The sequence below is a fragment of the Myxocyprinus asiaticus genome, chromosome 13 (assembly GCF_019703515.2).
Source record: "Myxocyprinus asiaticus isolate MX2 ecotype Aquarium Trade chromosome 13, UBuf_Myxa_2, whole genome shotgun sequence".
NCBI lineage: Eukaryota > Metazoa > Chordata > Actinopteri > Cypriniformes > Catostomidae > Myxocyprinus > Myxocyprinus asiaticus.
Genome location: NC_059356.1, coordinates 49,574,046 through 49,595,204, shown reverse-complemented (window position 1 = coordinate 49,595,204; position 21,159 = coordinate 49,574,046). Strand labels below are relative to the sequence as shown.

General features: G+C 38.2%; 1 protein-coding gene across 3 annotated transcripts; it reads right to left on the bottom strand.

The window, feature by feature from the left end:
* Window positions 1-6,853: 6,853 nt before the first annotated feature.
* Window positions 6,854-18,520, bottom strand: tefb (TEF transcription factor, PAR bZIP family member b). Of its 3 annotated transcripts, XM_051713508.1 has the most exons (5): window positions 18,343-18,489; window positions 17,715-17,754; window positions 12,614-12,982; window positions 12,257-12,477; window positions 6,854-11,602 (listed from the first exon to the last, which is right to left on the bottom strand). In XM_051713508.1, the coding sequence occupies exons 1-5, from the start codon at window positions 18,403-18,405 to the stop codon at window positions 11,387-11,389; spliced, it is 909 nt and encodes a 302-aa protein (XP_051569468.1). In that variant the 5' UTR covers window positions 18,406-18,489; the 3' UTR covers window positions 6,854-11,386. The 3 variants fall into 3 exon arrangements, with proteins under 3 accessions (XP_051569468.1, XP_051569469.1, XP_051569467.1); XM_051713509.1 differs by lacking the exon at window positions 17,715-17,754 and having other exon boundaries at window positions 18,343-18,520; XM_051713507.1 differs by lacking the exons at window positions 17,715-17,754; window positions 18,343-18,489 and adding an exon at window positions 14,992-16,069.
* Window positions 18,521-21,159: the final 2,639 nt, after the last annotated feature.

Sequence of the window (21,159 nt, the reverse complement as noted above, 5' to 3'; positions counted from 1 at the left end):
TGGTTCTCGCTCTCTGTGGGGTGCGTGGTGAGTTGAGCCCGGATGCCGTGGAGAATAGCGCGAAGCCTCCACATGCGCTATGTCTCCATGGTAACGCGCTCAACAAGCCACGTGATAAGATGCGCGGATTGACTGTCTCAGACGCGGAGGCAACTGAGATTCATCCTCCGTCACCCGGTATATTTTAACCAATGTGTAGGAATAGTAATTAACACCCCCCAAAATCTTTTCAGTGTAAACCCAAAACAAACTCTGGAATTTCTGCAGGTTCTAGCGTAGTCGTCGCTCCGCAGAAAAGGATGATAATCCAGCCAGTGTAGGATAATCGTACATTTACAAAATACTAGTAACCCTTAAACACACAACTCACAAAAATGTTCGGCAATTTATTTGTTTTAAAGAAATAAACAAAAACGATTGTAAGATTCCATCCGGAAACTTTCTCACACTATTTGGAATCAACTCTAATAATCCATAATTTGGGGGCTTTCGTGTAGGATTTAAAAGATTTGAATATAATACAAAACTAGATCTTTAAGATCAACGTTCCCCAACCAGGAGCATGTGTACGCCATTGGGCCCTTAAGCAGGTTTCACTTTACCAGAATAAAACCGATAAAAGAAATCACTCATTATAATTCATCTTGTTTTTCCAGTTAATTTTAAAGAAAGACTACAGTTTTAAGTGATTTAATTTGAATGATCATTAGCAGTAGCATTATCACTTGAGTACGGTACTAATCCTGGCCCGGATGTTTCTGCACGGTTAGTTAACAGAGAACTGTGTTGGTGGAACGGCTTTAGTGATGTGTCCAGTCAATCCATTTTAATCCTGGATTGTGCGGCACGACAATAGACAAAGAAACTGCAACCATGCCAATGAGTCTGGATTGGTATGGGACAGTTCTGAAACGAGAACCACTCGGCCCGATGGTGAAAAAGTGGCTATTGTTCCTAATATAGGACTATTATAATCGCTGTTAAGAACATTTCTTTGTGAAATGTCAAGAGACAAAGTCTCTTTGGCTGCCTCTGTCATTTTGTTTTACTGTTCTGTAGCAAAACTGGTACACGGCTGTGATAAGAGAATTACAACATGTCCGATTACATTCTTAAGAATCAAATAAGATCCTACTGGATCATCTGAAATAATACAGTATTGTTTCAATAGGGGGTCTGATAAATGATACGCTACACTGTCTTCTCTCAGCAGGTCATGGTTTTGTTTTGACACACTTGAGCTCCAAATTAAAGCATTTCAACGTGGCAAACTCTCGAGACACGTGTCGTTACTATGGTTACTTTAGTGTTGCTCTTACGCAGTATCACACACCAGCTGCAGGTGAAACACTGAACAGACTCCTGCTAAGGGGGCGTGTCTTCTGCTGTCTAACCCACAACCCACAGCTCAAGTTGAGCTCAATGGCAGCATTCATGACATTTATTTCAGACTCGTTCCTTCTTTTCTTAAAAAAAGCACAAATCTGTGTTCCAGTCACACACTTACAATGGAAGTCAATGGGGTCAATCTGTAAACATTAAAATACTCACTGTTTTAAAAGTATAGACACAAGACATAAACAATATGTGTGTTAACATGATTTTAATGTGATAAAATCACTTACTAACCACATCTGTGTAAATTGCAGCCAATTTTGCATCTTCGTTGCCATGACAACACAACGCCGTAAACCCTTTAATCCTGCTAAAACGACAAATTAAACAACTTGTCAGCTCAAATAATTCACGAGTTTTAACATAAGAATTCATGTAAGTGCTTTTATAAAATTATGAGCTTCACATTTCTGCCTTTAAACCCTCAAAATGTGGCGCCATTGACTTCCATTGTAAGTGCCTCATTGTAACCCAGATTTTTGCTTCTTTTTTTAAAAAAAGAAAAGGAGAGATGGGGCTCGGGTGGTTCAGCGAGTAAAGACGCTGATTATCACCCCTGGAGTCATGAGTTCGAATCCAGGGCATGCTGAGTGACTCCAGCCAGGTCTCCTAAGCAACCAAATTGGCCTGGTTGCTAGGGAGGGTAGAGTCGCATGGGGTAACCTCCTCGTGGTCGCTATAATGTGGTTTGCTCTCGGTGGGGCACGTGGTGAGTTGTGCGTGGTTGCCGCGGTGGATGGCGTGAAGCCTCCACACTTCCTATGTCTCCATGGTAACGCGCTCAACAAGCCACGCGATAAGATGCGGATTGATGGTCTCAGACGCGGAGGCAACTGAGATTCGTCTTCCGCCACCCGGATTGAGGCGAGTCACTACGCCACCATGAGGACCTAGAGCGCATTGGGAATTGGGCATTCCAAATTGAAGAAAAAAAAAAAGAAAAAGAAACAATTAAAATGAGGGATGAGTCGAAATTAATTTTTGTGGTAATCAACATTATGCCATAAATGCTGCTGATTGAGCTGAACTTGTATTAAACCCGGAATATTCCTTTAAGTAAATGTGTAGTATTCATTCACATGACCACATTTGCACTATTTTGACACGGATTACGTAATTTGAGCCAAATCTGATTAATCTAAACATGTTATAAATAACTAAAGCTATTTATTTTCCTCTCATCGTTTCTTAAGAAAGTCATAATGTGAAGTTTCGGTGGGGAATCTAGTAATCTTTTAGTAAAGTTCACCCAAACATCGAAATTCTGGCATCACTTACTCACCCTCATGTTGTTCCAAACCGGCACAGCATAGGGATAGCTTTAGTCACCATTCACTTTCATTGTATGAAACAGAGACTGAGGCTAACATTCTGCTTAAAGGAATATTCTGGGTTTAATACAAGTTCAGCTCAATCGACAGCATTTGTGCCATAATATTCATAACCATAAAAATGTATTTCTTAAAAAAAGCAAATATCTGCGTTCCAGTGATGCACTCACAATGGAAGTCAATGGGGCCAGACATTTGCCCGATTTTTCAAACCGCGCATCTGAATGCGCAGAATTCACATTGCATAAATTAGTGGATCCACAAAGTGGCACGACTCACATCTGAGCCGTTGCATCATGAAGAAACGCTTGAAGACGTAATCGCCGGTACATAACAGGAGATGAAGGTAAAAACAACACCAGTAGATATGCACGTCAAGAGCACATGTGTGAGGACATCAGGAGATACATGCATCTGCATAACTCACGTCTGAAGGAATATAAAGACATGTAAAGAATATCTTTGACAGGTTAGCGTTCGACTGCACGCAGTATACTTCAACGATTTTATCACATTAAATGTTATCATGCATGTTGTTTATTTCTTGTGGCTACTTTTGAAAATGTGAGTATTTTAACATTCAAATATGAAGCGTGAAGCATTTACTTGTTTCCATTAATCGTGGTGTAAATACTGGGGGGTTGTACTTACTTGTTTTGATTATTGGGGGAGGTTACCTTCCCCCATCCCCGCTGGACTCTACACCCCTGACCCCATTGACTTCCATTGTAAGTGCTGACTGAACTTTTATTGAACCCGGAATATTCCTTTAACATCTTTTTTTGTCAAACGAACGTAAAACAATTAATAAATGAAACATTTGTAGGACTGCATTGTGTATTTTCATGAAAATGAAGCACATTCCCACAATTCTCATTACTGTAAAAAATACATTAATCTTATATTACTTAAAAGCAGGAAGGAAATAAGGCAGACAAACATGATGTATAAACATCAATGTGTCATTGTTATATTTTTATATTCAGACTGGGGAAAATGTGATCAGTGGTCATGATGTTTTAATATACATTAAAATTACTGCAATTTCCAGAACATCCTCCGCTGAAGGTCATCTTCACCCTCCAGAGCATCTCCACACAGTTACTTAATATTTAGTTACTGGTAAATATGAATGTTAACCAGCATTAGCTTACTGCTTTAACTACTGCAAGATTGTACTGATGAATCACACACAATAAGAATGAGTATTAAGACTTCAGTAGGGTCTATTCAGATTGAAATGTTACAATTTTAAACATTTCTTCTGGATGTCTCTTTGTTGTATTGTTTCTCTTCAAACACTCTCAGATCTCTCTCTTTGAAGCAGATGTTATGTAACAACACTCTTGAGGGTTCTGCTGTTTGTTATGCAATCACTCACACACACACACACACACACAAACACACACACAGACACACAGAGAATCATAATGAACCTGATGCAAACACACACATATACACACACATATACACACACACACAGACAAACACACAGAGAATCATAATGAACCTGATGCAAACACACACACATACACACAGACAAACACACAGACAAACAAACACACACACGCTGAGAATCATAATGAACCTGATGCAAACACACACACACACAGACAAACAAACAAACACACACACACACACACACACTGAGAATCATAATGAACCTGATGCAAACACAAACACATACACACAGACAAACACACAGACAAACACACAGACAAACAAACACACACGCTGAGAATCATAATGAACCTGATGCAAACACACACACACACACACACACACAGACAAACACACAAACAAACAAACACACACACACACAGACAAACACACAGAGAATCATAATTAACCTGATGCAAACACACACAGACACACACACACACACACACACACAGAATCATAATGAACCTGATGCAAACACACACACAGACAAACACAGACACAGACACACACACACACACACACAGACACACAGAGAATCATAATGAACCTGATGCAAACACACACACACAGACACACACACACACACACAGAGAATCATAATGAACCTGATGCAAACACACACAGACAAACACAGACACATGCACAGACACACGCACACACAAACACACACACACACAGAGAATCATAATGAACCTGATGCAAACACACACACACACACACACACACAGACACACAGAGAATCATAATGAACCTGATGCAAACACACACACACACAGACAAACACAAACACACACACAAACACACACACAGACAAACACACACACAGACACACACACACACAGAGAATCATAATGAACCTGATGCAAACACACACACACACAGACAAACACACACACAGACACACACAGACAAACACACACACACACACACACACACACACAGACACACACAGACACAGAGAATCATAATGAACCTGATGCAAACAGACAAACACACACACAAACACACACACAGACAAACACACACACACACACACACAGACACACACACACACACACACACACACACAGAGAATCATAATGAACCTGATGCAAACACACACACACACAGACAAACACAGACACACACACACACACACACACACACACACACACACACACACACAGAGAATCATAATGAACCTGATGCAAACACACACACACACACACACACAGACACACAGAGAATCATAATGAACCTGATGCAAACACACACACACACAGACAAACACACACACACACACACACACACAGACAAACACACACACACACACACACACACACAGACACACGCACATACAGGTTTGGGGAGTAACGTAACACATGTAACGGGATTACATATTTAAAATACAAAATATTAGTAACTGTATTCCACTACAGTTATAATTTAAATCATTGGTAATTAGAATACAGTTACATTCAAAAAGTATTTAGATTACTGAAGAGATTACGTTGCATTTTATTGTCATTTGTTTCATTTAATATTTAGTCCTTTCAGATGGAAAACATTTATACATATAAATGATGTGATCCAAAGTGCATTTGAACAGCGGTGAAACACTTTCTTATGATGTGTTACATTCATACGAGCAGACAGAGAAGTAAGTTTGAAGTAAGTTTGGAGCAGAAGAAATAGAAATAAACCTTGTGTAAATTGTCAGCTTTACGCTAAGATAAAATGCTATTTCTAGCCATTTTACATGCACATGTTATCAGGCACAATCATATTTTTTATCAAGAAAATTCACGTTGCATCATAATTTCTTTTTTTCTAGTAAGACCTTTGATATTAGGGCAAAATTCTTGATAATAATTTTTGTATTGTTTTCCTGTAAAAATATCAAAAAATCCTTAAAACAAGATCAGTTTGATTTATCTTGTTTTAGAAACAACACTGCATAAGATATTTGGGTTTTTCAGAGAATGTATTTTTAACCTGTATTTTGTCTTACTGTACTGGCAGAGTTTTTATAGTCAAAACAAGTGAAAAAATCTACCAGTGCTGAAGAAGTAATCCAAAGTATTTAGATTACTCACGGTCAGTAATGTAATCTAACTGAATACGTTACAAATGACATTTTACAGCATGTATTCTGTAATCTGTAGTGGAATACATTTCTAAAGTAACCCTCCCAAACCTGAGCATACACACACACTAACATTCACTCTCAGACCCACACACACACACACACACACACACACTCACCTCACACACACACACACACACTAACACTCACTCTCAGACCCACACACACACACACACACACACACTCACCTCACACACACACACACACACACTAACACTCACTCTCAGACCCACACACACAGACACACTCATTTACACACACACACACACACACACACACACACACACACACACAGACAGACTCACTCACTCACCTCACACACACAGACACACTCACACACTCACTCACACACACACACACACCACATCAAGATGATAAATGCGTGTAACTGAAGAGATTGCATTGAAGACACTGTGTATGTCTATAGACGGGAAACCAGTCTGTGTGTGAAAACACACTCACGTGTGTGCAGTCCTAGCTGTCAGTACTGCAGATGTCTTCGCATGATGTCACCAGCAAGAGCCAATCACAGAGCAGATCCATCACGACCTCAACAAGGTCAATTCATTTATATCTTTATTAATTTGCATGATACAGTTATGACATACTGCATTACACGAGACCCATATCAGATGGGAAGAGAAAACAAGTGTCTTTTTTTTTATTATAAAAAACAACACATCACTCTTTAAAAAAGAAATATAGTCCTTTTTTAAAAAATGTACTAATATATATATATATATATATATAATGAAAAGTTACATGGTTTTGTTAACACTCATACATCTGATATATGGCAGGCAATACATGCGAAATACATACATGGATGTACAGTATATGATATGAGTGATTAAATGTTATGTATTTGTATCTTATTTATGCAACATATTACAAAACATTACACAATGGCCATTTTTAAGACAAACAAATATTGGAATTTAATATATGGCTACATTTATATATGGGGATATAGATTGATATATTAAACTCCGGTCATTTTGTACATCCACATATGCATTTTACATGCACCGTCCATATATCAGATTTCCATATGGGCATAACTGAGTCCAACTGCTACACAGAATTCAACTTCTGGAGTTGACGTACAGATTTAAAGCTTAAACTAAATGTAAAAGGCCAATTATTTGTACAACGTCACAACTAAAAAACAGAGTAAGACTAAGAACTCGCATTAACTTTATGTCACAAAAAAACTGGCCGTAAAATAACAAACAAAAAAAAACAAAAAAATACAAACAAACCCAGCAAAGTTTCGTTCTTGTAAATTCTGAACACAGTGATGCTGATTGACAGTAGAAAGTTCTAGATGTGTTTGGCTTGTAGAATACATTAATTTAAACATGTAAAGTGAAAAAGAAACAACAAAAACAAACATTAAAGAATGCAACAGTCACTGCGTTTTTACCTAGGTGTGGAAGGGAAGGACACGCCCACTGCACAGTCGCTATGACATCAGCATCCACGCACCACTCAGTCGATAAACAATCTTTTTTTGCCTGTAAATGTGCGTTTTTGAACCGGTTCACAAAAACACAATCCTTTGAACGAATTACATACATTATTTTGCCTAAAATTCTGTTTTGTTCGTTTTTAGCAGAAAAATTAAAATGTAAGTACACTTTGTGATGTGAATTTTATGCACGTTAAAAACCAACCGTGACAGCTTTAATCCATCGCTTAAAAACGGGAAGCCTACTATGGCTTTTCCTCCATTTCAAAATATAATCCCTAAACACTTACGTCCCTTTCATGTTGTCTGGAATACCAGCGAAGAACAACGCTTGTGGTTCTGATGAACCATATACAGATTCTTTATCAAGAAATGTAAAAAAAAAATTATAATAAACAATTCCCATGTTTTTGTGCCATCTCACACATTGGGCCTCATTCATAAAACACGTTCGTAAATCGTTCGTAAACCAATCTTCGCTTTTGTTTTACAAATGATTTACACAGAATGGGACAATGTAAGTTTTAACGCAATGCATCAATTTATGTAAGAATTTGGTGAATGATTTACACAGAATTTGAAAATTTACTTACGTTTTTAAATAATGCGTCAATTTGCGCAATAATTATTCTGCAAACGGTTTACACAGAATTTGACACGTTTTTAAGTGATGTGTCAATTTGCGCAATAATTATTCTGCGAACGGTTTACACAGAATTTCACAATTTACTTACGTTTTTAAGTAATGTGTCAATTTGCACAATAATTATTCTGCGAACGGTTTACACAGAATTTCACAATTTACTTACGTTTTTAAATAATGTGTCAATTTGCGCAATAATTATTCTGCGAACGGTTTACACAGAATTTGACACTTACATTTTTAAGTAATGTGTCAATTTGCGCACTAATTATTCTGCGAACGGTTTACACAGAATTTCACAATTTACTTACGTTTTTAAATAATGTGTCAATTTGCGCAATAATTATTCTGCGAACGGTTTACACAGAATTTGACACTTACATTTTTAAGTAATGTGTCAATTTGCACAATAATTATTCTGCGAACGGTTTACACAGAATTTCACAATTTACTTACGTTTTTAATGTGTCAATTTGCACAATAATTATTCTGCAAATGGTTTACACAGAATTTGAAAATTTACTTACGTTTTTAAATAATGTGTCAATTTGCGCACTAATTATTCTGCGAACGGTTTACACAGAATTTGACACTTACATTTTTAAGTAATGTGTCAATTTGCGCAATAATTATTCTGCGAACGGTTTACACAGAATTTGACACTTACATTTTTAAGTAATGTGTCAATTTGCGCACTAATTATTCTGCGAACGGTTTACACAGAATTTCACAATTTACTTACGTTTATAAGTAATGTGTCAATTTGCACAATAATTATTCTGCAAATGGTTTACACAGAATTTGAAAATTTACTTACGTTTTTAAATAATGTGTCAATTTGCGCACTAATTATTCTGCGAACGGTTTACACAGAATTTCACAATTTACTTACGTTTTTAAGTAATGCATCAATTTGTGCAATAATTATTCTGCGAACGGTTTACACAGAATTTCACAATTTACTTACGTTTTTAAGTAATGTGTCAATTTGCACAATAATTATTCTGCGAACGGTTTACACAGAATTTGAAAATTTACTTACGTTTTTAAATAATGTGTCAATTTGCGCAATAATTATTCTGCGAACGGTTTACACAGAATTTGACACTTACATTTTTAAGTAATGTGTCAATTTGCACAATAATTATTCTGCAAATGATTTACACAGAATTTGACATGTTTTTAAGTAATGCGTCAATTTGCGCAATAATTATTCTGCGAACGGTTTACACAGAATATGGCAATTTAAATGGAAGATTTATGCAAGAATGGTTTTAAAAACTATTTCCACAGAAGATGACAATGTACAAATTGACGAACATAGTTTTACAAACAATTTAAACAGAATGTAAAATTTTATGCAATGCGACAATTTGCGCAACACATAAATTCTTTCTTTGCTGTTTTGTAAATGAGACCCATTAATCGCACATTTATCATGCACAACAGAGCTGAGCTGCTTGATTCTACGATTTACACAGAATTTGACAATTTAAGTTTTTAAGTAATGTGTCAATTTGCGCAATAATTATTCTGCAAACGGTTTACACAGAATTTGACACTCACATTTTTAAGTAATGTGTCAATTTGCGCAATAATTATTCTGCAAACAGTTTACACAGAATTTGACAAATTAAACGTAAAATTTATGCAATGCGAAAATTTATGCAAGAATGGTTTTAAAAACTATTTCCACAGAAGGTAACAATTTACAAAAGATGTTGCACAAATTGACATGAAAGTGGTTTTACAAACAATTTAAACAACGCCATTTTGCAAATGAGACCCATTAATCGCACGTTTATCATGCACACAACAGAGCTGAGCTGCCAGATTCTACAGCGCCCCATAGAAGAGCACTGCTCATGAAGAATAAAAACACAAGAATTAAATTACAACACTTGGCAGAAACATCTAATCTGAGGTAAAGATGAATTGCGTATTATTGCCTTGGATTAAACCCTGAAACTAAAAAACAAACAATCTAGCTGATTAGTCAACTCACAGTTAAAATCCCTGCACAAACGTTCCTGTTAAAACTAAGAAATATTTCGTTATTGTCTGAATAACATTTGCTTGTCACCATCAAGAGTAGAAGCACTCGGTAGAAGTTATACAGTCACTATAAGGTAGACTCAAAATCTGCACAATAGAAATATCACACTTGTACATAATATCATTCTGGAAGAACAACGACACCTTAAAAATGTGCAGTGGAGAGAAACAAGCGTATATTTACAGTCCTGAAAACAAAGGACTCATCTGGGTGGAGAGACAACGCCTCTGTTATCAACCACAAAGACCCTACTGACGTCATCGCTTGCACTCTGAAAGCTTCCTAGCACTCGTTTTTATAGAAAAGAGACAAAACAATTACTTCCTATAGTGGGTCATGCGTGTGAAAAACCTCTTGTACATGTTTGTACACAAACACAGACATGTGTCAAGTGCAAACAAGGGGAGGAAACTGGAGGGTAAGATAACATGACCAAAAAAAACGACCTCCAACTCTTAACTCTTGGTTATCGCTATATGCAATTCCTCCGTTCCGCCACAGAGGGCGCCATCATCCCTTTCACACTGATTAAAGCTCTAAACTCGCCACTTTCATCGCTAGTCGAGGTGAAGGTCTGTCTGGCAACCACATTGGGGTCGTGGGGAGGAGTGGAATGAGGTATGATGGGTAAAGCTCATGCTTTGTGAGGTTAAATTACGCAGTATTTATTTTATTTTTTTCAGGGTGGATTTTTTTCTCAACGGCACTTTCACTACAGAAGAGACCTTGCGTCTATTAAAACCTCTTTTACTTCCCGATTTCCACTGAACATAACACTCTTGAAAACATTACTGAATTAAACATGTGCTCTAGTGTCCACTCATCCACCCACCAAATGCACCCGAATTACCCATAATCCCCAGCTGCGGAAACGGTGTGAATTTTTCAGTGGAGTTTGCGGTGTCTTGATGAATTTTGTCCCTTACAGCACTCCGTATTTGGCCTCGTACAGGGACATGATCTTCTTGCAGCGGCCGCAGTCTTTCCGCAGCTCAGCCACTTCCTGCCGCATTGCCGCGTTTTCTCGCTCCAGGAATGAGGTGCGCACGGCGATCTGATTCTCCTTCAGACGGCGAGCGTCGCGTGAACGTTTCGCCGCCACGTTGTTCTTCTTCCTCCGTGACCAATACTTGTCATCCTACGAGAAAACATATGAAATAAATAAAATAATAATTTTATGGTTTTACGAAAGGAAGCTTTATATTATTCACTAAACAGAAAAATAGTACAGTTCAGGAAGTTAAAAATAAATGGTATAAAACGGCATTTAAAATCTTCAAAGTGAAACAGATTTTTTAAGTAATAAACTAACTACAATCCTGACGCGAGATCCCCCAATCAGAGAAGTCGTCATCGGCTAGCTAACATTAGTTAGCATACAGCTAACTACCAATCTAATAGGTTATTTATTATTGGATGTTGTAATGTTCGACTATGAAAGCCACTGGTTTTTGATAAGAAAATGTATTAAAAAAAGAGAAAACCGCAGACTGATTAAGTTACATAATTTGCAATCTTGCAATCACAGTCTTGTACTCTTGCATTTTTCAAATATTTATTTGTTTTAAATCAAAGTTTGTAAAGTTGTGATTCATCTCAGAGTTGGTTGGCTTCTTTATCTCTTCATTGAAGACTGAAATTGAAGAGTTTTTTTTTTAAATCCCTAGAGGAAATGCACAGTAAAATACTCCTAGAACCAGAGGAAAAGTGGAGAGTTACAGTTTTCTCCAAAACCATTTTCAGAAAGTTCATCCCTCATTTTGAATGAGAAGTTTGGGAGGTAATCTCTCACCTTTGCATCCTCAGAAACAAACACTTTCCTGGCTTTTTTGATCATGGGCTGTGGTTTCAGCTCGTCTTCTGAGAAGCGATGCTTTCGTGGGTTGAAGAGTTCTCCTCCGGGAACGCTGGACAGAACCAGGTCTGTGGGGTCGGGCTGGAACGCCATGTTCACCTCGATCTCTTCCGGGTCGATCGGGGTGGGCGTCACGCGACCTGCGTCAGCTTTGGATTCTGAAAGGTGAACACAAGAGTATTTCTGTCAGGAATAACAGCAATGCTCAGTGAAACAACATGAAATTCCACTTTGTAATAGTTATCAACGACCACTTCACAATTACCACTAGCAGGTGTGCGTGTTTGTACTCACTCGTCGTCAACTCCAGTTCTGCTGCATCAGTGAGAGTATCCTCCTCTTCCTGCTCATTCTGTGTCTCCTCAAGCATCTCTGGGACGGCCGCCAGCTCCTCTGAGGTTGTGGAGGACCCATCTGTCTCGCCACCGCGCCGCTCCATCTCCAGACCTTTACTCAACTCCTCCTCCAGCGTCACGGGAATGCCGTTCTCCAGCAGGAACTCATCCAGGTCCATGTACTCCAGGTGGAAGGTCTCGCCGTCGTACGGGATGGTCTTGTCCCAGATGGTGGGGGTGAGCGAGGCCGTAACGCCCCCCGAACCATCACTGCCACCCCCACCTGACGCCCCATCACTGCCCACACTCTGCTTCTCCTTCTCAATATCTGTTTTAGAGAGAGAGAGAGACGAACTATAATTTAGTCAAGCACCAAAAGAACATCTTGCGCTGTGAACTGGTTTTGCTTCAGGAACCCAATTTTACTTTGGACATCAGGTGGTGACCCAACACAATACCAACATTACTTATCATGTAAAAGTAACAAAAATGTCAATTAAACACGTAAATGTATTAGTATTACCATCAACTGCATGTTCCCACCAATATGCAAAGTTGAATTGAAAACTGCCATTTTTTTTTTTATTACTGCAAACAGCAGCAGAAGTGTGATTTACCTGTAAACCTGGATTTATTTTAAGCACGAGTTCATGTCACATAACCTGTCCTTGTTGACATACTGAAGTCTATTATGGTAACTTCTACCAAGTGACAGATTAATTAGAGTAGTGTTTGATTGGACGCACAGCCTTTGTTGACAGCCCGTCAAAAACAAAAGATATGGGAAGCGTTTTCTCCTCGCTTTTTAAAAGTCTATACACAATTATATGGTTGATTGCATTTTATTATACACACTTTGCATTGAAGAGACCTAGAAAAATACTAGAACCTCTTACATCTCGTGAGTTTTAATTCAGTGTAATTTCTGACTAGTTGTTCATGATATGAACATCTTTAACTACATGAGCATTAAGTTCTGAAGTTTTGTTGTCATAAATGGTGCATGAATTAAAAAACATTTTATTTAGTTATTTTTATTCCCTTTTCTCCCAATTTGTAATGCCCAATTTCCACTACTTACTAGGTCCTCGTGGTGGCGCTGTTACTCACCTCAATCCGGGTGGCGGAGGACGAATCTCAGTTGCCTCCGCTTCTGAGACCGTCAATCCGCGCATCTTATCACGTGACTCGTTGTGCATGACACCGCGGAGACTCACAGCATGTGGAGGCTCATGCTACTCTCCGCGATCCACGCACAACTTACCACACGCCCCATTGAGAGCGAGAACTACTAATCACGACCACGAGGGGGTTACCCCATGTGACTCTACCCTCCCTAGCAACCGGGCCAATTTGGTTGCTTAGGAGACCTGGCTGGAGTCACTCAGCACACCCTGGATTCGAACTCGTGACTCCAGGGGTGATAGTCAGCGTCAGTACTCGCTGAGCTACTCAGGCCCTCATGAATTAAAAAATATTAAGATATATTACCAACAATAAAATAATCTTGTATTTGTTTCGAGTCAGTTTGTGAAAAGTTTGTCAGTTGTTTGTAGATGAACTGTAATCGTTAAAAGCCAAAGTATACTTCGGTTGAACGCACACATCCACACTAATCCATTTTCGTTTGAAAACGGCATTTTTAGTTTCCTAACGCTGTTGTTTTCGAAGTGCGCGGTTACTGACAGCATTTTCTGAACTCTCCATTTTCGGTGGAAGATGGATGACACACACACACACACACTTACACTCTCACACAACACAACACAACACACACACAAACTTACACTCTCACACAACACAACACACTCTCACACAAACTTACACTCTCTCTCACACAACACACGCTCACACACACACTTGTCACTCACACACACTTACACTCTCACACAACACAACACACAAACTTACACTCTCACACAACACGCTCTCACACAACACAACACACACACAACACGCTCTCACACAACACAACACAACACACACAACACACTCTCACACAAACTTACACTCTCTCACACAACACACACACTCACACACACACAAACTTACACTCTCTCTCACACAACACACACACAGACTCACACACACTCACAACACACACTCACACTTGTCGCTCACACACACAAACTTACACTCTCACACAACACAGACTCACACACAACACACACACACACGAGAGAGAGAGAGAGAGAGAGAGAGAGAGAGAGAGAGAGAGAGAGAGAGAGAGAGAGAGAGAGAGAAGCATGTGCTTTTAAACACATTTAACGCTTTAATTATATTTCCCGTGTTTTATTATGGGTTGATATGCACAACAGCAGGTTAAATGCATCTTACCGTCGTCTTGACCCTCCAGTATGTTTGGAGGCGGAATATTCATGATCTTCTTTAAGACAAAACCAGATGATTTCTGCGGACCGATCGCCACAGTAATCGAATCCTGTCCGGGCATGATTAGTACGATATTACCTGGCGAATATATATTAAAATGTACACGACAAAACAGGCTTTTTCTTTACAGCCAAAACAACACCGAAGCGCTTCACTCCAGTACTGTGCTCAGTAATCACACATTCATGAGTAACACGCCTCCAGAGCGCTGATTGGCTCTCTCACCAACGGAACATGAATATTAAACAGTCCTTAAAGAGCCCGGAGCAGATTCTCGCTCGCTGATTGGTCAACTGTTAATCCTATTTATACTGCGCTAAAACAATGAGCAGAACGAGTCTCTTTGTTCCAAAACAAGCGAAGAATGTCCTTTTAATGACCCTCAACACAGGAAACAACCTCATCAACATGTGATTTTACAGACTATAAATACATCAGACAATGCATCTAATTCACCAAACTGTTCAAAATGATTTGTAACCGTTTAACCCTTTTCCAATGAACGTCTCAATACGTCAAAACATCTTTATCAATGATAACGAGTGTGTTTACGTTCTCATCTTGTAGTGTTTTTCCACCCTTGCGGGTGAGCTCGTGTTTTGACATGCTGCGGGCACGCGCGCTGGGAGGGCGGAGCCACGGCACGTGCAGAGTGTTCCTACTTGGGAGCGCGCGTCTGATATGCAGGGCATGCATTTATCACGAGTTCAAAGGTGTGTTTAAAGCCGCTTTTCATGCTGGAGCTGTTCCTCATACACCAGATGCTTCATATAACAAAGACAGAGTGGAAAAACACTGTAGGAACGACATGCTGTTACACTCATGAACTATTAATGGTGCAGTAGGATAAGTAGGACACAAGTCTCTCTTACAATGTACATAGTGCATACCTGGTTTTACTACAGTATACATAGTTTAACCATGCTATTTGCAGTAAAACAAGGGTAACCACAAAATTAATCTTGGTTGCTACAGTCATGGATACTAAAATATTTCTATGGTATTCTGGTGGTACCATGGTAATATAATGGTACTTTATATATATATGGTACTAAGTGCGTACTATATTCAAATACCATGATATTAACATTATACTCCAAGGTACAGTACTTTAAAGTAAAACATGCTACCAAGGGGCTCGCTGCACTTTAGATCTCGGCATCAGCCAAACACGTCAAAAAACATGTCCTACCACTGTGCATGCACTACAGTTACACACATCTATGAACACAAGTCAAATTGACACTATATGGTATTAAATAGCATAACTGAAAAATGTGCAGTGCAAAGAATGCTAAAGCATGCATCTATTTGAAGCACACACAAACATGCACGTGCAGTGTGGCTTCAGTGGACTAGATGGGAACACGGTGTTCTTAGTGACATTCCTGCTGATGAACAACACTGAGCTTCAGAGAACAGAATAAGCTTTTACACCGAACACTCATGCAAACACATTCATACAGGATTAATCAAACATTATGCAGAGACATTCATCATTCTGATCAATTACTGCAGTTTCAGAGATTAAAATAAAATGCCAACATCCAAATGTCTTTGATTCAGATAGCTCATATGTAGCTAACCAACCCGGGATCAAGTTTCCTCCGATCAGTGGCATGCATGTGATAAATGTGCATTGAGTTTGTGAGATATCTAGAGGTCATGTGCCAAATGCAGAGGCTTTCCATATTCAATTTGGCCCCTTAAAGGGATAGTTCAGCCAAAAATGAAAATTCTCTCATCATTTACTCACCCTCATGTCATCCCAGATGTGTTTGACTTTCTTTATTTTGCAGAATACAAATGTAGATTTTTAGAAGAATATCTCAGCTCTGTAGGTCCATACAATGCAAGTGAATGGTGACCAGAACTTTTATGCTGACTTATGTGCTTTTTGGAGCTTCAAAGTAATCCATACGACTCCAGTAGTTTATTCCATGTCTTCAGAAGTGATATGATAGGTGTGGATGAGAAACAGATCAATTTTAAGTCCTTTTTTTTTGTTGCTAAAGATTCTTCTCCCTGTCCAGTAGGGGGCGATATGAATGAAGAATGTAAATCAACAAAAACAGAAGAAGAAGAATGTAAAAAGTGAAAGTTAAAGTGGAGATTGTCTGAGCAGGTAGGAGGATTTATAGCAAAAAAGGACTTAAATATTGATCTGTTTCTCACCAACACCTATCATATCGCTTCTGAAGACATGGATTAAACCGCTGGAGTCGTATGGATTACTTTGAAGCTCCAAAAAGCACATAAATCAGCATAAAAGTTCTGGTCACCATTCACTTGCATTGTAAGGACCAACAGAGCTGAAATATTCTTCTAAAAATCTTAATTTGTGTTCTACAGAAGAAAGTCAGTCAAACACATCTGGGATGGCATGAGGGTGAGTAAATGATTGGAGAATTTCCATTTTTGGGTGAACTACCCCTTTAAATATGCATTCCAAAAAATATTGCAAACATTTACCATGTTAGAGGAAAAACACTTATTTGGTTCCTTATACATGACCGAGAAACAGTTGAGAAATGGGAAACCAGGGTTTAATTTACACCGGAGCTCAAAATAATCTAGTTTTAATATTTTTAATTAACACACTCAATGCAATATAATTAACAGACTTGCACCTCTTTAAGCCACATCTCTGGTCAAATTGTAATGAGTACCTTTCACTTGATGTGTCAATGAGCAGGTGTTATAACTGTCCTAATAAAGACACAAATACAGTTATCACCTCAAATGATGGACACAGATCAGGCCCTCAAGATGGAACCAGCTGAGCCAAAAGGAACAATGCAGATAAAGTTAGCATTAAAAGTGAATTCATATTACACATGCATAAACAATTACTTCTTTCTTTGTTTGGAGGGAATGATAAAGGCCACTTGAGAAGGATGCAACTAGTCCCATGGTGCTATTCAATCCCTTCCTCCTTCAAAACCTGTTTATTCCTGCTTTATTGCATCACCATCACTATCATTTACCTGCTGGGATCTTTAAATGTACCAGTATAAATCAAAAGCATCATCTAAACCTTCTAACTGCCCATCAAGAAATCTGATCACATCACCTCAAGCTGTAAAATTAATTGATTAAACTGTTAAAGTACTTAAAAAGTAACTTCTTTGCACTTCTGCATGCATGACATACACACTACAGTCGTGTAAGCTATAATGCATAAACATAATACATTATACCATATTAACAACAACATAAAGAAAAGTATTAATTACATAGATTACGTTATGCATTGAGCAAAGTATTAGAAAATGAAAGTAAGAAGCAATTTCTCACCGTTGTCATAGTTGGAAAACATGGGATTTTCCAGAAAAGTTTTGAAAGCGTGTTGAAGGTCATTCAGTGCAAGATCACTAAGATTAGACATATTTAAAAACAGTGACTGAATGAACTCAGACAAGAACGCGTGATCTCAGCTGAAGGCACCAAAGTTTGTGTCGCACTTGTAGAAACAAACAGGTCAGACCTGCACTAACCACGCCCCCTCCCTCTGCCTCATGCATATGCAAATCACGGCCGTGACGTTAGCGCCCTGCACAAATATTCAAATAATATTAACAGGACTCTGGATGCTTAGTATAATTAATTTTTATCAGTCAAAAACAGTGTGACACGAATGAAAATTAAAATATATAATATTGAGAATGTTTTTTATGTTTTACATGTTCTTTTGTTTTACAGTATTTTCCCACGATCACAGTGTAATCACAATTGTTTTTAATTAATTGTGATACATGTATTTGTGGATATGAAAAACGGTTCGAATCCTTAAACAGGAAAAGCTGTAAATTGTTTTATTTTATGTATTTATTTAGTTTTTCTGTAAAAGAAAAATTCATTTTCTGAATGCCTGTCACGTGATCTAGAGCGCAAGCTACTTTTTTAAATCGCGAAAAAATTAATTAACTGACAGAAACTTTGCGCGCGCAAATTCAGAAACTGAGAGGAGCAGCGATTATCTGTGGTAATACAAATTTACCTCTCATTATTATGATAATAACTTTTATAAATATGAAAATCACACTAGAATATATTTATTATATACATTATAACATTAAAGCGCTACCAGCAGTGAACTCTGAAAAAAAAAACACAGGACTAGATTGCTGGTAAATATCCGTTTACTCAGATTTACATGAATCAAAAATATATTGGGTTCAGAACGATGTCATGAAAATTTACACATGACATACAGGGACATAAACTTTAGCATGAACCAGACCTCAAATCATATGACTTAAAGGCGTTATATAATGCTGCGTTCCATTCAAAAAGTCAGATTTTCCAACTTCCAAGTAGGAAAAGTGCAATGGAACACCACCTGAAATCGAAATTCCAACTGGGAAACTTGTGCGGAAACGTTCAACTCCGACTTCTCCGAGATGCTGGTGCGTGACGTCACACAAACATGTCGGCACCCAGGAAGATATACAAAATAAGTGATAAACATTCACTTTTATTAAATAATATCGATAAATGAGTCAAAAGTTCCTACATTACATGATCTTCAAGTTTGTTTAACAAATGTTAGCAGAGTAGCAAAATATTGCTTGTTTTGTTGTTGCTTGCTTGTTGTGCCTTTTGTTTTGTTCTTATCAACATTTCCTTTATATATATATATATATATATATATATATATATATATATATATATATATATATATATATATATATATATATATATATATGTATATTTTGTTAATATTATAAAATAGCCAGTTCACCTTTGGGAAGCATTTCTCCATGAGGTGAGGTAAAACAGTTCTAAAAAGTTTTTGGGTAACAAAATTTTTGCGTAGGTTTAAGTAAATAAAAATATGTGTGTGTAGTTTACGTGGCGCAATGGAGTTCTTGTTGATTGTAACTAATATGACGATGGCCACCCCTGAAACCACGACTTTCTGCAGCCAGACCCTTCTCGAGAAAGCGGCCAGCTACCGCAGTGTTGCCAACTATTTCTCATGGGAATTCACCAAAGGCTCGCTGAAAAGTCGCTAAAAGTAACTAAATCACATAATGATGTCATTTATTACGCAAGATGTCAAATTTACATATGTGAAGGAATTGGTGTAAAGAGCTTTTTTTTTTTTTTTTTTTATTTTTTTACATTGAATTAATCATTTAACTCTTAGTATTTAACTACTAATCATTGCTATTACCATAATTTTTTTATTATTTATTTTGTTATGTAATTGAACTACATTATTAAACAAAGACAAGCTTGCTCTCATTACAGCACTCTGTGACAAACACATTTTAAGAGTTATATGCATTCATCCACAGCATATCTCACGAGTTTATACTGCAATAACGGTTGAGACTTTTTAAATGCAAATGATGACTAATTTATGTTTTGCATTATTCCACCTAAATAAAACACAGAGCTATATGCCTGCCTCACGTGGAGCTGTTTTGGAGATAATTTGTAATATATCTTATTATTGAACATATCTGTTGTGTGATGCTGAACCATCAGTGTTTATCACTTGTGCCAGTGTTAATGTGTCACAATGATTTTTGACAGTGACACCTCATCTGATCACTTATCTCTATATTTTATTATACAGTAGTTTAGCGGTTCATATCCATTCTTTCTTGCCCTGCTAGATAATTTTTCAGTGCTCTTCTATCGCTGTACTTTTCCTCTCCAAGTGGAGAGCATGCACGTGAATTGAGGTTAAGACTGTTGCAACAAATATCAACAAAACGAAAGCTGACTACCACCCCTGGTGTTCACGAATTCGAATCCCAGGGTGTGCTGAGTGACTCCAGCCAAGTCTCCTAAGCAACCAAATTGGCCCGGTTGCTAGGGAGGGTAACATGGGGTAACCTCCTCATGGTCACTATAATGTGGTATTTGCTCTCGATGGGGCGCGTGGTGAGTTGTGCGTGGATGCCGCGGAGAATAGCGTGAAGCCTCCACACACACTACGTCTCCGCGGTAATGCGCTCAACAAGCCACATGATAAGATGTGTGGATTGACTGTCTCAGACGCGGAGGCAACTGAGATTCGTCCTCCGCCACCCGGATTGAGGCGAGTCACTACGCCACCACGAGGACTTAGAGCGCATTGGGAATTGGGCATTCCAAATT

Excerpts from the sequence above, each read along its gene's own strand:
- tefb (XM_051713507.1), bottom strand. The coding sequence starts at position 15,106 with ATGCCCGGACAGGATTCGATTACTGTGGCGATCGGTCCGCAGAAATCA. Across the intron at positions 12,983-14,991 it reads ACTGGAGGGTCAAGACGACG|ATATTGAGAAGGAGAAGCAG; the intron begins GTAAGATGCATT and ends TCTCTAAAACAG. Across the intron at positions 12,478-12,613 it reads AGAACTGGAGTTGACGACGA|AATCCAAAGCTGACGCAGGT; the intron begins GTGAGTACAAAC and ends TTCACCTTTCAG.